At 31.4% G+C, this 13679-nt stretch overlaps 1 protein-coding gene and 1 pseudogene across 2 annotated transcripts; both read left to right on the top strand.

The window, feature by feature from the left end:
- Window positions 1–13679, top strand: part of LOC125370954 — a 100883-nt pseudogene that overhangs the window by 26365 nt on the left and 60839 nt on the right.
- On the top strand, window positions 276–3868 carry LOC8279761 (NADP-dependent glyceraldehyde-3-phosphate dehydrogenase-like). 2 transcript variants are annotated; one of them, XM_048377586.1, is made up of 5 exons: window positions 276–1152; window positions 1360–1488; window positions 2223–2342; window positions 2496–2632; window positions 2709–3868. In XM_048377586.1, exons 4-5 carry the CDS (start codon window positions 2517–2519, stop codon window positions 3448–3450), a joined length of 858 nt encoding a protein of 285 aa, XP_048233543.1. In that variant the 5' UTR covers window positions 276–1152; window positions 1360–1488; window positions 2223–2342; window positions 2496–2516; the 3' UTR covers window positions 3451–3868. The 2 variants fall into 2 exon arrangements, with proteins under 2 accessions (XP_048233543.1, XP_048233544.1); XM_048377587.1 differs by lacking the exon at window positions 276–1152 and having other exon boundaries at window positions 1268–1488.

Raw genomic sequence — 13679 nt, 5'->3', positions numbered from 1 at the left:
CGTCAATTAAAAGATGATCATAATAATTCAATCAAAAGAAATCTGAAATATATATTTATATGAATGATCATATTAAGATATACATTTATTGGTAGGTAGGGTATGATAGAAATTTATATCTTGAATGTCTTGATCCGTCAAGTAACCAAACTTGAGCATGGTGGCAGCCATATATACTGCTACTCTGATCTTCTTTGCGAACTTGTGAGTGGCTTGCGTTACGCTTAGCCCTCCAGCACTATGCCCGACCAATATCACCTATAAACACAACCAACATATATATATATGTCTATCCATATGTCTGCTTATACCCTGAATTCTCCATCAGGCACCTGATTTTGTATTAGCACCAGCTTCCTTCACTGATTCCATGCACCAGCACGAAGTGTGGTTTTGATGCTGCTGCTGCAGCTTCTTCATCATCTCTCATGTACTCTACTGCCTCTCCTATTTATGGCCTCTTCTTCCCCACTTTAATGGAATTCTTCTTTAAAGAGTGAGGGTTACTTTGCATTTAGTGTATATATATATATATAGTTGGAGTAGTCATAGATATAGTAATGATGTTTACCTTTTTATCTATAATCATTTTTGGAAGCTTAAAGGGGAGTTTAGGTCACTATAGGTTATTTCCCTACCCTACCTTATCCCATATAATACCACATACTTGCATATATTTTTAGTGGGAAATTTGTATCAATGGTTCAAATCTTTTCTAACACTACAACACACCACATGGCAACAATTTTGCATCACTTTTATGTAGCACTGCCCGAGTCTAGTCATTTGGTTGAAGTTTTTATTATATTTATAAACCACCTCTGCATAGCCTTAAACTGCATTAATTTGTTTCTCTACTCAGCACTGCCTTTACTACTAGTCAATATGTTTTGAATTAGTAACAACTTGCTATATTATTATCAACGGTACATGGATTGGCTCCCGAATATCAATAGGGAAATGTATATTACTATATAAAACAAGGTGATAGAATTAGCAAAAAGTGCACATAAAGCTTGGGCTAGAACTCCTCTTTGGAAGAGAGCAGAGCTCCTTCACAACGCAGCTGCTATCCTGAAGTAGCACAAGGCTCCAATTGTTGGGTGCCTGGTGAAAGAAATTGCAAAACCAGCTAAAGATGCATTCTCTGAGGTATGCCTAACAATTTTTCCTGTTGTTCTTAGTTTCTTTTTTTTTGGTTTAATGAACTTCGTATAGTAATGAACTTGAAACCTTGCAACACTGTCTCTCCAGCTACAATACAACTGTCCTAAAGTTCATTAGTCAGTTTGCCCTGGTTTTAGTTTTCATTAATAATAAAGAAGAAATGTTTGTCTTAGTATTTCTGATCTCTTGAAGGTTGTGAGATCTGGAGATCTTATCTCTTACACAGCAAAAGAGGGAGTAAGAATTCTTGGAGAGGGCAAGTTCTTGGTTTCTGATAGTTTTCCTGGAAATGAGAGGACAAAGTACTGCCTCACTTCTAAGGTATACTTGCATTTTTATTATTTTTCTGTTATGGTCCTGCTTAAAAACGAACAAGAAAAACATTGAAATAAGGAATTACATCCCTTGTTTTGATGGTATGAATACATTCAAAAGGAAGCCAATACCGAATTAATTGGCTAATGATGTAAGCCTAACAGAACTTTCAAAATGACTAAGCAAAGGTAACCAAATTTACCCTCGTCTAGTTCATATAGTAATGGCCAGAATTTGTCTGCAAGTGCAACTGGGGTAACATTAACATAGGATGTGCAAAATGGCCTACTTATCTCTGTTCTTATTTATAAGGAAAAAAGAAATGTGGATGCTACAGCTCATAGATGGAAACTAGATTTGTCTGAATATATCTAGTTGGGACTACTCATGCGTGAGCCATTTTATAATAATTGGTAGCCTGAAGAATCAGGAGTGTAAAGAGAGATGAGCCTTTTGCTTTTTGAATATGGACTTGTCTAACTAAAAGTTGGCTTCTACTTGCAAAACAGAAAAAGCAAGAGATACATGTAATAAAAAAACAGAAGAAAAATTAAAAAAGGGTTAACCAAATATGGTCTGCAATTTTATGACAAAATGAGATGAAAGTTATAATAATTATAATAACTGAAATAAGGCATGTACTAAATTAGTTCAGTGAGAGTATTGTTTTAGTTTCTCATTAATTTTTGGGCAAGATTGTTAATATAGTTTATGAATTGGAATTGTTTTAAAAATTGCAGATCTCCGTTGAAGTGATACTAGCTATTCCACCCTTTAACTTTCCTGTCAATCTTGCTGTCTCAAAGATTGGTCCTGCATTGATTGCTGGAAACTCACTTGTACACAAGCCTCCTACTCAGGTAATTCATCAAGAACAAATTGATGTGCAGAGGATGCACAGCAAGAGGGCATCTGCATGTTCTCTCTGAAACAGCTCATTTTTATCAATTATCCTAGAAAGTTCCCCATTTCTTTTTTTAATTCATAAATCGGATAATTTGATTCAATTTCAGGGTGCTGTCTCTTGCTTACATATGGTACATTGCTTTCACTTGGCTGGTTTTCCCAAAGTCCTCATCAGTTGTGTCACTGGTAAAGGCTCTGAGATTGGCGACTTCTTTACTATGCATCCTGGTGTTAACTGCACAAGGTAATAACCTTCTCTTATTCCTCCTTTAAAATAGTTGTATCCTGAGTGCACCTAATTTGTATTCTTTCCTTCTCAGCTTCACCGGAGGAGAAACAAGTATTGCAATTTCGAAGAAGGCAGGGATTATCCCACTTCAGATGGAGTTGGGAGGAAAAGATGCCTGCATTATCCTGGAAGATGCTGATCTCAATTTGGTAGCAACAAACATAATAAAAGGAGGCTTTTCATACAGTGGACAAAGGTGCACTGCGATTAAGGTTGTTGTGGTGATGGACTCAATTGCTGGTGCTTTGGTTGAGAAGGTGAAGGATAGAGTTGCAAAACTAAGCGTCGGGCTGCCAGAGGATAACTGTGATATAACCCCAGCAGTTACAGAATCCTCAGCTAAATTCATTGAAGGACTAATCAAAGATGCCAAAGAGAAAGGAGCAACGTTTTGCCAAGAGTACAAGAGAGAAGGAAACCCCATCTGGCCTTTACTGTTGGATAACGCAAGACCTGATATGAGAATTGTATGGGAGGAGCCATTTGGTCTTGTTCTTCCTCTTATCAGAATCAACTCTATTGAAGAAGGAATCCACCATTGCACTGCTAGCAATTTTGGCCTCCAAGTATTATTGATATTATACCCTTTTTTTTCTCCATGTCAGATACTAATACTTTCCAATGGAACACAAGGTTGTGTATTCACAAGAGACATCAACAAAGCTATCTTGATCAATGATGCAATGGAAACAGGAATAGTTCAGATCAACTCTGCGCCAGCTCGTGGACCGGATCATTTTCCTTTCCAAGTGAATAACTCAGGCTCCGAATAGATTAGCTAAGTCTAAGTCTTAGCAATTTAGCTTTTCCCAAGGCAAATTATGTATAGAACTAAAAGAAAGAATTGTTGATGACAGGGTCTGAAGGATAGTGGAATAAGGTCACAAGGAATCATCAACAACATCAACATGATGGTTAAGGTTAAGATCACTGTTATCAACTTGCTGAGCCCTTCTTACACCATAGGTTAGTATTTATTTGTCAGAGAATCAATAATCAAAACAAGTATTATTTGTAGCTAATTAATTAGTAAGATCTTTAGACAGATTTGGTCTTTAGAATTGTATTGTGTATCCTCTCTATTAATGAGTATTAAGAGTATAAATAAATAAGTTAGTCTATAAATATAAAATTTGTGAACCAAAAACTCTATTCTAAATTTAATCACACAACTATTAAATGTCTCATATATATCATATATGAATTTGCATTTATTTGATATATCTTACATCTCAACGTATCATTGATTTATAATTTTGAAATTGCAAAAATTATCAAAACCAGCTAAGCATAAACTACTATATCACACTGTTCACAAATAACAAACCAGCTAACATATGAATATCCTCAACAACCAAACCATTACTCAGAAAATAAATCACATCATCAAGCACCATGGCAATACCATTAGTGGAATAACTCTCCAACCTCTAAGTCAGAGAACCCACACTCCCATTGCAAACTGAAACCCTGCCCTAATAGCCAAAAGTTCAGCCATAGTTGCAGAAAACACTGATAGGTCAGAGCTTGCAGAAACTGCCATACAACCACCTTCATAGTTTCCGAGAAGAGTATAAGAAAAAGAAATAGAAGGGTGTAATTGCAACATTTTTTACTGACTGCAATGTATCAAATCCCATAACAATGGATACCTTTATTCCAACAGTTAGACCTTTCCTTGATATAGATTCTCTATTCCTAATTTCTGTGGTACAAAAAATACTGGAAAAATTGGAAAGGAATGAAAATATCCCTATATATCTATGATATATGAATGGGAGAAAACCCCCCAATCAAACCAAACCCGTACTTTCTTTTTGTTTCTTTACTTAGGCGATAGGGGGCAAAATTATCCAAACCCTTGTTATTTTAGTTAGAGTTAAGTCTGACGAGAATAATATTCTACCACTAGCAATTCGTTTATTTTCAAGCCAATCCATTTATTATCTATTATTTGATTGACCAATCCTTTATATTGAAATGGGTCAAGAGTCAAATGTTTTGGCAATTCCTCCTGGGAGGATGACTTAAGATAATTTTAAATCATAGCTCTGGAGTTTTGTTCATCCCTTGTTGTAATAATATCTCAGGGTTTGCAGCGATAACTTGGTATATCTACTATACGACCATTAACTAAAATATGTCTATGATTAACTAATTGCCGGGCTCGGGGAATAGTATATATATATATGTGTATATGGCCTAAAGATTAACGTGCAGGTATCTCCTAATAGATATGATACAATGAACATGGTTTTTGAACAACTAATCAGATTCCTTATCAACATATATCAGTACTTAGATCCCTTTGTGCTTCTTTGGTCCTATTTTCAACAAACAGAATTTCAAGCATACGGACAAATAGAATATTAATTGCTAAATTATTTACTTAATGAAATATTTCATTTAAACAATGATAGGTCATGCTTTATTTTTTCTCATTTCCTTCAGGGCTTTGTATCCTTTGATTATATTTTAAATGAGATTTTCTTTTATTTTTGTGGTTAGATAGGATTGAAATATATGGAACTCTAACTTTACTTCTTTTTTTTTTCTTAGTTTTAAAATTGAAATATACACTTACTATCATGCATGTAAATTGCTAACAAGATAAAACTTTTTTTATAAATTTAATTTAAGTTTTGTAAATTTTTATTGAATAAACACATAAAAAGGTAAAACAACCTAAAATTTTACTTAAATTAAATTTATATAAAAAATTTATTATGTATTTTCTAGGTAAGCTACATACTAAAACTTTTTCATATAAATTGCTAAAAGAAAAAGAAACTCTATATGTAAAGTTAATATAAATTTTTTATAAATTTTCATTGAATAATCAGCTCATTAGTCGAGATGGATGCAAGAACTAAAAATAAGAATTTGGCGATAATAGAAAAAAAGAGTTACTTTTATACTTAAACAATAATTTACTGCTGCTCGAATCAAAATTGATCAGAAAGCAATGGAAAAACAATTGTCGGGTTCTAGAATTTGATTTCATTAGAGTCGATTAGCTAAAGTAATTCCTGATTCAATCAATGTAGGATAGAAAATGCTCCCTACTGTTGCTGGAATCAGACTAGTTGCCTATAATCACCAAAGGAATTTCCTTTGCCTGAAAGACTAAAATCTATTATGGTATAGTCGACCCCTTCATGTTAGAGACTTCATCAGGGCGATCCAATATGAGAAAAATCTTGCATCCTTGGCAAATCTTTCCACTGATATCTCATCTACTACTTCCTGGTTTGCCAATGTAATTTCCCACTTTCTGTTTATGTGTTTCAATGATTTGGCTCATTTTATAGTCAAATTATGAGAAAAATCCTATAAAATGGTATATTAATTTTCTTCCTATGTATCACTCATTCAAATCCTATAAAATGGTATATTAATTGTATTTCATTACTAATTTATCAATATATAATACAGGAAACAAAAAGTTTTAAAATCTCGTCAATTATACTATTTATTAAATATCTCAATTTATTATTAGTTGAATTACAAACGTACAAGTTCTTAATAAAATTTTAATTATCTGAATTAAAAATACTTATGAGATAAAATAATAATAACAATTCGGATGGATAGACAATTAATAGTAAATAAGTTAAGTTATATTTAATCAAATTGTACAGTAATTAGATTTTCATGGAATTTAATTTTACTTTATTAATAACTAATTTTTTGATTGAGAAATATTAATTACTATTATTAAATGAGAAAATGCAATATTATATGGATATGGTGATAGAAATGAACCAAGTATAAAATAAGAAGAAATTAAATTAATCATAGAACTCTAGTGATTAAGGAATTAATTAAAACATTTTGTACGCGCTTTTTTCTATTGACCCTTTTAGCGAACCTTACTGGGGTAAGCCGACCACGCGAGATCCAGGCCTTAATTTTGCAAATTGCCACTCTTCCCAAGCGATAAATAATTGCATGGACCCGCACTTATATTTGTTTTACATGTAAATAAATTATAGTTAAAGAAAAGGAAATGTATTTATTTTATTTTTCTCTTTTCACATTGTGCTTTTCATTCAGAACACCAAATTGCACCGATCTTTATTATTATATAATTATAAAATTAATTTATAAAAAAATTTAGTAAAATTTTAGATATTTAATATTTTTTATCATATTTGAAAATAACAGGAAATTAAATATTTTTAGTTTTTCTAATTCAAATTAAGTTATTTTAAATTAAAATTAAAAGAATAGTAAATAAGATAAACTAAATAATAAAAAGTTAATTTTGTCTATTCATTTTAAAATTATGATTTGGTAAGAAATTTCAAATTTGAGTTGTTGCAAATTGAAGCTATAGTTGTTGACTGTTTTTGAAAAATTATCAGTTATTTTTCAATAACAATGTCAAACACTATAAATTTTAAAAAGTTTTAAGTGGCTCATTCATCAAGCTAAAATTAATATCTAGTTGTAATTGAGTTATCAAAAATAATTTGTGTTCTCTTTCATATTTATTATTAAATTTAAAGATTAAATTATTTTTTATTTATAAATTGTGTCTTTTGACTAGATTGGCTGATAAAAAAATCTAATGAAGAGAATTAAGTATTATATAAAATTGAGCATTTATTCAATTTTCAGAGAAATGCTATCAAAATATTAATATAATAAAAATAATTAATTTCAAATCTCTTTTAAGACGAATGTACGTTTTTAAGAAGATAAGTCACATGTAATTCTGAAAAGTTGTACCAAATTATATCCTCTCGATTAGCATTTAAAAATAATGACTCGTGATTTACGGTGAAGCACTTACATTAACAAATTATCATTAATTTTTCTTTCCCTTTTGCTCTCTAATTAGATTTAAATTTACTCTATCTATCTATTATTCACATCAGACCTTAAATTAATTTCTCTTATTGTTATTGTGTCATATACACCAAAATCATGATACATAAATCAAATTTCACAGAATTCTCTAAATTAAAAAGGGAAGATTATTGTTTGGGTTAATAAAAGGCAATTGTAACTTTGAGTAAAAAGATAACTCATATATAAATTTAAAAAAATGATTAAAAATTGAATATCAGGTAAAGAAAGTATAGCTCAGCTAATAATATATTTTTTTTTAAAAATAGATCATATTTGAATAAAATAATTAATTATAAACTCGAGCATATAAAAATAAGTTGTAGCTATTATTAAAATATAAAAATAAGTTTCTAAATGATTTTAATTAAAATAAAGATAGGAATAATTACTCTATTTTATGGAATGGATTGAAAATATTACTTCATATTATGAATCATATTGAACAGATAAAATAAAGAAATTAAAATATTTTAAAAAGATAATATAAAATTAATATGAATATTATATTACATAAAATAAATATACTTATCATTTTAATATCAAAAAAATAACTTAAGTAAATAAGATGTTTTAAAGGCAAACTAAAAAGTTATTTTTTTTATTAAAGAAAACATAAAAAATATTGTAATTGGTTATGGTGTGTCCAATGATATTTTTATTGTCTTGATTGATGGATAAAATATATTTTTTTATGTTAAACATAAATTTTCTAGTTAGAATGTGACAATAATACTATCTAATTTTCTTTTTTTAATTTTCATTTGCAATTTTATTAAAGTTGTATTTCCTTTCTTAATAAATTCGAAGAAAATCATTTTTTCATTTATTAATATAGAAATGCTAAGCTAAAAATCTTTCACTTTAAATTAAAATTTTAAAATTACTTAATAGAATAAAAATGTGGTAAATTCCAACTGTAAAAAGAAAATTAAGGATTTTCTTTGAAATTGAGGAAGAGGAAAATGTAGCTAATTAGGAAGTTTTTTACCGTTGATGAGGAATATTAAGGGTCCATTCTCATTACAGAATCCCAAATGTTCTTTTCCTCTCTACCATTCTCCCGATCCCTCCTCTCCTTTCTCCGTCGAGATGTCCAATGCCACCGTCACAGCCGTTCCTCGTTGGTCCATTTTAGTTTGATTGTTGTTACTTTTTTATTTAAATCGGGGAAATGGGTTTATTCTCAAGAATTTGAATTTTGAGGAAGAGGAAAATGTAGCTAATTAGGAAATCTTTTACCGTTCATGCGTAATACTAAGGGTCCATTCTCATAAGAGCATCCAAAATGTTCTTTTCCCTCCATCCTTTTCCTTTCACTCAGCTGTGAAACCCACAATGAATCCTGCGATTCTCCTAGGGCTGAAATCCTCAATTTCAGTTTTAATCAAAATGCCTCTCTTTTGTTCCTTGTTCCTGTGATGCTACCTATTCTTCTATAGATTTAGTTTGATTGTTGTTACTTTCTTGTTTAAACCAGGGAAATGGGTTTATTCTCAAGCATTTGATATAAATCTGTTGCATATTGCAGCAGTCATGGAAAGAAGAGAAGAAAATAATAACTCTGGACTTTCTAAATCTAGCATGTCGTTTCATATTTCTTAGTTCTTATTCTTCAAATGGGTTTAATGAAGTTTTCGTGTGCGATCAGTTTCTTTAATTTCTTGCATCTCTTAATAATTCTTTGGAATGGGATGTGGACAACTTTCAGGGAAAACGTCCTCATGTTATTTTTCTATTTATGGGGTACATTATGATCATGGTCTTGGAGGAAGTTGAAGAGGTATCACCAGAGCTTCTGTCCCCTATCTTGGGCAGTTTAAGAAAGGGGAACTAGGTGATTTCTATTCCTTTTCCTTTTAAAGTCGTATATTGATTTGATGATCAGATAACTACTTTCTTTTTCTCCATCACCAGAGTGTTCTGCCTATTACACGGAAGCTGGGTGAGAGAGTAATTGAAAATTGTGTTTCAAAGCTTGTACTCTACATGCGTCAAGGAGTGCAATATATAGGCTTTCCTTTAGATGATTATGGTAAACTTGTTGCCTATATATGTGTGCAAAATCGTGGGACTCCGGATCATAATAAAGTAAATTTTTTTCAAGGTACCAGTGCTGAGAAACATCTGGTATGCTTCTTGTAATGGTTGCATAATTATGTCTCTTATGATTGATATTTGTGACTTAATTTAAATTATTTTTTAAATGATCCTGCAATGGTTGTTGAAAAGTTTTTGGATGTTTCATGTGTCATTTAATTTCCTGGGATAAGAAGAGCAGTTGCAATCAAGGGATTTGTAATTCATCTTCAGTCAACCAGTCTCTCAAGTCTGGACATGTTTGTTCTCAACAATGGAGAGGTAGAAAAACTGGAGAAGGAAAATCTAGGATGAAAAAGATAACAACTCTTCATCATGGTGTGTTGTAGTCTTGCACTGATTGGAAAATTTTGTCAGCATTCGAAGTATCAGTATGGGATGAGTGAAGGTAGTGAACACAAGTAGACACTGATATTCACATGTGTTTCTTCTTCTACAATCTGACAATATTAGAATATAAAAGCTTATGGGATTGATATTTCTTGCTAATTAGCTTAATAATTACTGACATATTGTAGGGGCTACAGGGCTAACATAATCAATGTTTTGGTAAAGATTTAGAATTTGGTGGTTTTCTTACAAGAAATCTATATACGGACAATCAGCATTGAAGCATGATATATCATGCTGTTTAGCACTAATCAGCAGCTGTTAGAAGTGTTCACTTTCTTTTTTTAAACTTCAGGCTTGTTTAGCTCTGGATGATGGTAAACCTTTTGTTGAGAATTTGATTGGTTCCAGAAAGTCTGGTGTGCAGAAGAACATGCATAAGTATTCCATACATCCTTAAATATTAGTATGTATATTTCCTTTATGTTGTACTTTTCCTCTCAGGCTCTTTTATTTGTGGCTTTTTATAACGAGATAGTAAATGTCATTTCTGCATACGGTCATGCTTGACTATTCTCTTTGTAACTTCCTTTCTTTATAGCAACAATCAGCATCTGATTTTGTTTGAGATTTCATGTTTAGAGAGTTTTAGATATCTAGCTTAAGTAACTATCCTAGGAGGGTTAAGACGCCCATATGCATGCAAATTGGAGAGTTAAGGTTCAGACAAGTTTAAAGTAGATATTTGGTAACTCTTTCATGTGGAGTTGCATTTGTGAGGTGGAGGTAATTCAAGAGTAGTTTTCACCTTTCTATATTAAGATTTCTTTTGTAGCCAGTTCTTAATAAGAGGTGTTGAGGGTTTAGGATAACACATTGTACTTTCCCCCAAAATACAATAGTTTATGCAGTCTTTTTTACAGTTTTAACTGTAAGACTCTGACAATATATGATCATGTTCCTTTTAGAAGTAAGCCCTTAATAATGATTTCTAGTTTTAATGATAGGAATAACTAGCTAATTCTCCAAATCTTGATGCTTCTTGTGAATGTAAGTGCTTCTTTACCCACTATGCTCATATGTGGCTTATTGCTGGTGCGATGCCTTTCATGACTTCCTGTATCTGCTTTGTAACTTTTTTGATGCCCTAGCCTTAGATCTTTTATCTTCTTTCTAGTTTAATGGTATTAGTTGTTAGTTGTGCAAACTATAGCTAATATATTGGTTTCTTGATTTTGCCAGGCACCAGAACAAGAAACCAAAAATGAATTCCAATTTTCCGATAGAGGAAACTATGTAGGATACTAAACTGCAAGCTGATACTTGTGTTTTGCACTATGGCTTTTTACTGCTATGGAGCTCTAAATGCCAATGTACTTAATAGCAAAAGAGAAGGGATCTAAAAAACGACACTTGATATCAATATTTCTAGCAAGAACAGCTCGAAAATCTAGCATGTCGTTTCATATTTCTTAGTTCTTATTCTTCAAATGTGTTTAATGAAGTTTTTGTGTGCGATCAGTTTCTTTAATTTCCGATTTTTATTAGCAAAATAAAAAAAATTGTTTATTTTTCCAATTGTTAGAGCTTCATTTGTTATTCTTGAAAAAAAAGAAAACAGGTGAATGCCTGTTTGGTTAGGGTTTTGTGCCGAAGAAAAATATTAATCTCCCTTTCTTCCACTAGTAGAATTTTGAAATTTTTGAAAAAGTAATCCTTTGATTCAAGCAGAGCAAAAAAGCCCAACTGTCAGGTTGTCTCCATATTTCATCCGCTGCAACATAGGAGTGAAAATCCTCAATTTCAGTAGTAATCACAATACCCTATCCTCTGTTCTTTTTCTTGATCATTTCAATTAAAAGCTCTTGTTTCTGTGATGCTTTCTGATTTTTGATAATTGTGTTGATGGACATGAAAATATGGTTCTTTGGTTTGATTTTATGTTGATACCGTTTTGTTTGTTCTAATTTGCAGAAGTTGGTTCGGGGACTTCATAAATCATAGCAGGTTGCTTATGATAATACTTAGTTCTTGTAATTTTTGCTTCTGTGTTTCTGTTTCCTATACTCTTTAATAGTACTACTACGTACACTTGGGTAAAAGTTCATTTGGTCAGTATGAAAATATTTTACAGGAGTAGGAATTATACTTTTCCTGGATTACTATATTTTTTATTTTCAGTAAGCATATAGGGATGCTAATCTTCATTCTTTATTGGTGAAAGCTACATAGCTGCTAAATAATGATTGGTCTCAAGAGAAGAAGAAAACAAGAATTTATTTCAGAAATGGAAAATTAATGAGAACTGTTCAAGATAAATATATATTTAACACAAACCTATTGCATACTGTAGCAGTACTAGAAACAAGAGAAGAAAAAATAATTCTTGACTTCTAAATATTGAGCAACATCCCAAAAAGTAGCATGTCGTTTGATAGTTTTTAGTGCCTTTTCTTTAATGGGTTTTGGTTATTTTGTTGTTTTATTGAAGTTTTGATAGTTTTTGTTGTTCTACTATTTTGACTCTCTGTTGGCAAGATAAAAAGATATTTTCTCTTTTGTTTTACTTTTCCAAGTGCTAGAGTTTTTCATGTATTATTCTTGACAAGAAAACAGGAGACTACCCTGTTTGGTTGGGGTTTTATGCTAAGAAAAAAGGTTCTCCCTTTCTTAAGCAGTACTACTTGTTGCTTCAATTTCATAAAAAAATAAATTGAAAAAAGAATTATTCAAAAGGCAATATGATAAGCTGATGAAGCTGGAAGAGGCAAATACAACATGTTAATGCACTCCAACAGCGTCATTTCTAATTTAACAATGATGACTCTAACCGCTTTGTTGCATCTCTAATTCCTTCTCATGATACCATTTGCCTCGGTACTAAGAATCATAATTTAAATTTTAATATTTAATTTTCTTTCTTTATTCTCAAACTAAATATATTTACTTCCACAGACAAAACTATGCGGTGATCTCAGCATAAAAAAGAAGTGCTATTTAATCACACAACACATACCTATGGTGAGACCGAAAATTATTTTTTATTATTAGTCTGTCAATTCAATTGCATTAAAATTTGTTTGTTTTTCTTTAAATTTTAGTTTTAATATTTCAGATTTCCAGTTTCTTTTCTAGGTCCTGAAGCTGGAACTCCTGTCGGGACTTCACTGATTGATGCTTATGTTGGTGGTGTGGGGATCACGGAGAGTGTTCCTCTTCTTGATTATATAAATATATATACGTCTGTCTAAAATTTCAATTTCTTTCAGAAGTTTTATTCTTTTATTTTCTTCTCTTTTGCACGTCACGTCTCTCAAGCATACACCTAAGTATGCGCCTTCAATAACTATGCTTGATCCTCTATTACTTATCCTTGTCTTTCAGACATTTCGTTATTCGAACTATCGAACAATATTTTGAGGACTATAATGGATGACCTAAATGTTGCATTTGCTACTTCAACACAAGATGTACATGTCTTTCCCGACTTTCATGGAAACAGGTAAACGATTAGTGAAGATAAGGCCTTTTCAGGTTATAGTGCCTATTTTTTTTATTAATCATTGAGCTGTTAAATTATTTATGCTACAGGTCTCCTATTGCATATCCAAAGGCAAAGGGAATTATTTGAAGCATGACCCTTTACATCAGTGATAGACTATAGAATTTTATAGTGAAAGGAAAAAAGAGAAATGTTCTCTTATGTTTTTCATATATC

This window comes from Ricinus communis, chromosome 8, assembly GCF_019578655.1.
Source record: "Ricinus communis isolate WT05 ecotype wild-type chromosome 8, ASM1957865v1, whole genome shotgun sequence".
NCBI classification, from domain to species: domain Eukaryota; kingdom Viridiplantae; phylum Streptophyta; class Magnoliopsida; order Malpighiales; family Euphorbiaceae; genus Ricinus; species Ricinus communis.
This window is presented reverse-complemented; position numbering and strand designations above follow the sequence as displayed.

Excerpts from the sequence above, each read along its gene's own strand:
- LOC8279761 (XM_048377586.1), top strand. The coding sequence starts at position 2,517 with ATGGTACATTGCTTTCACTTGGCTGGTTTTCCCAAAGTCCTCATCAGT. Across the intron at positions 2,633-2,708 it reads CCTGGTGTTAACTGCACAAG|CTTCACCGGAGGAGAAACAA; the intron begins GTAATAACCTTC and ends TTTCCTTCTCAG.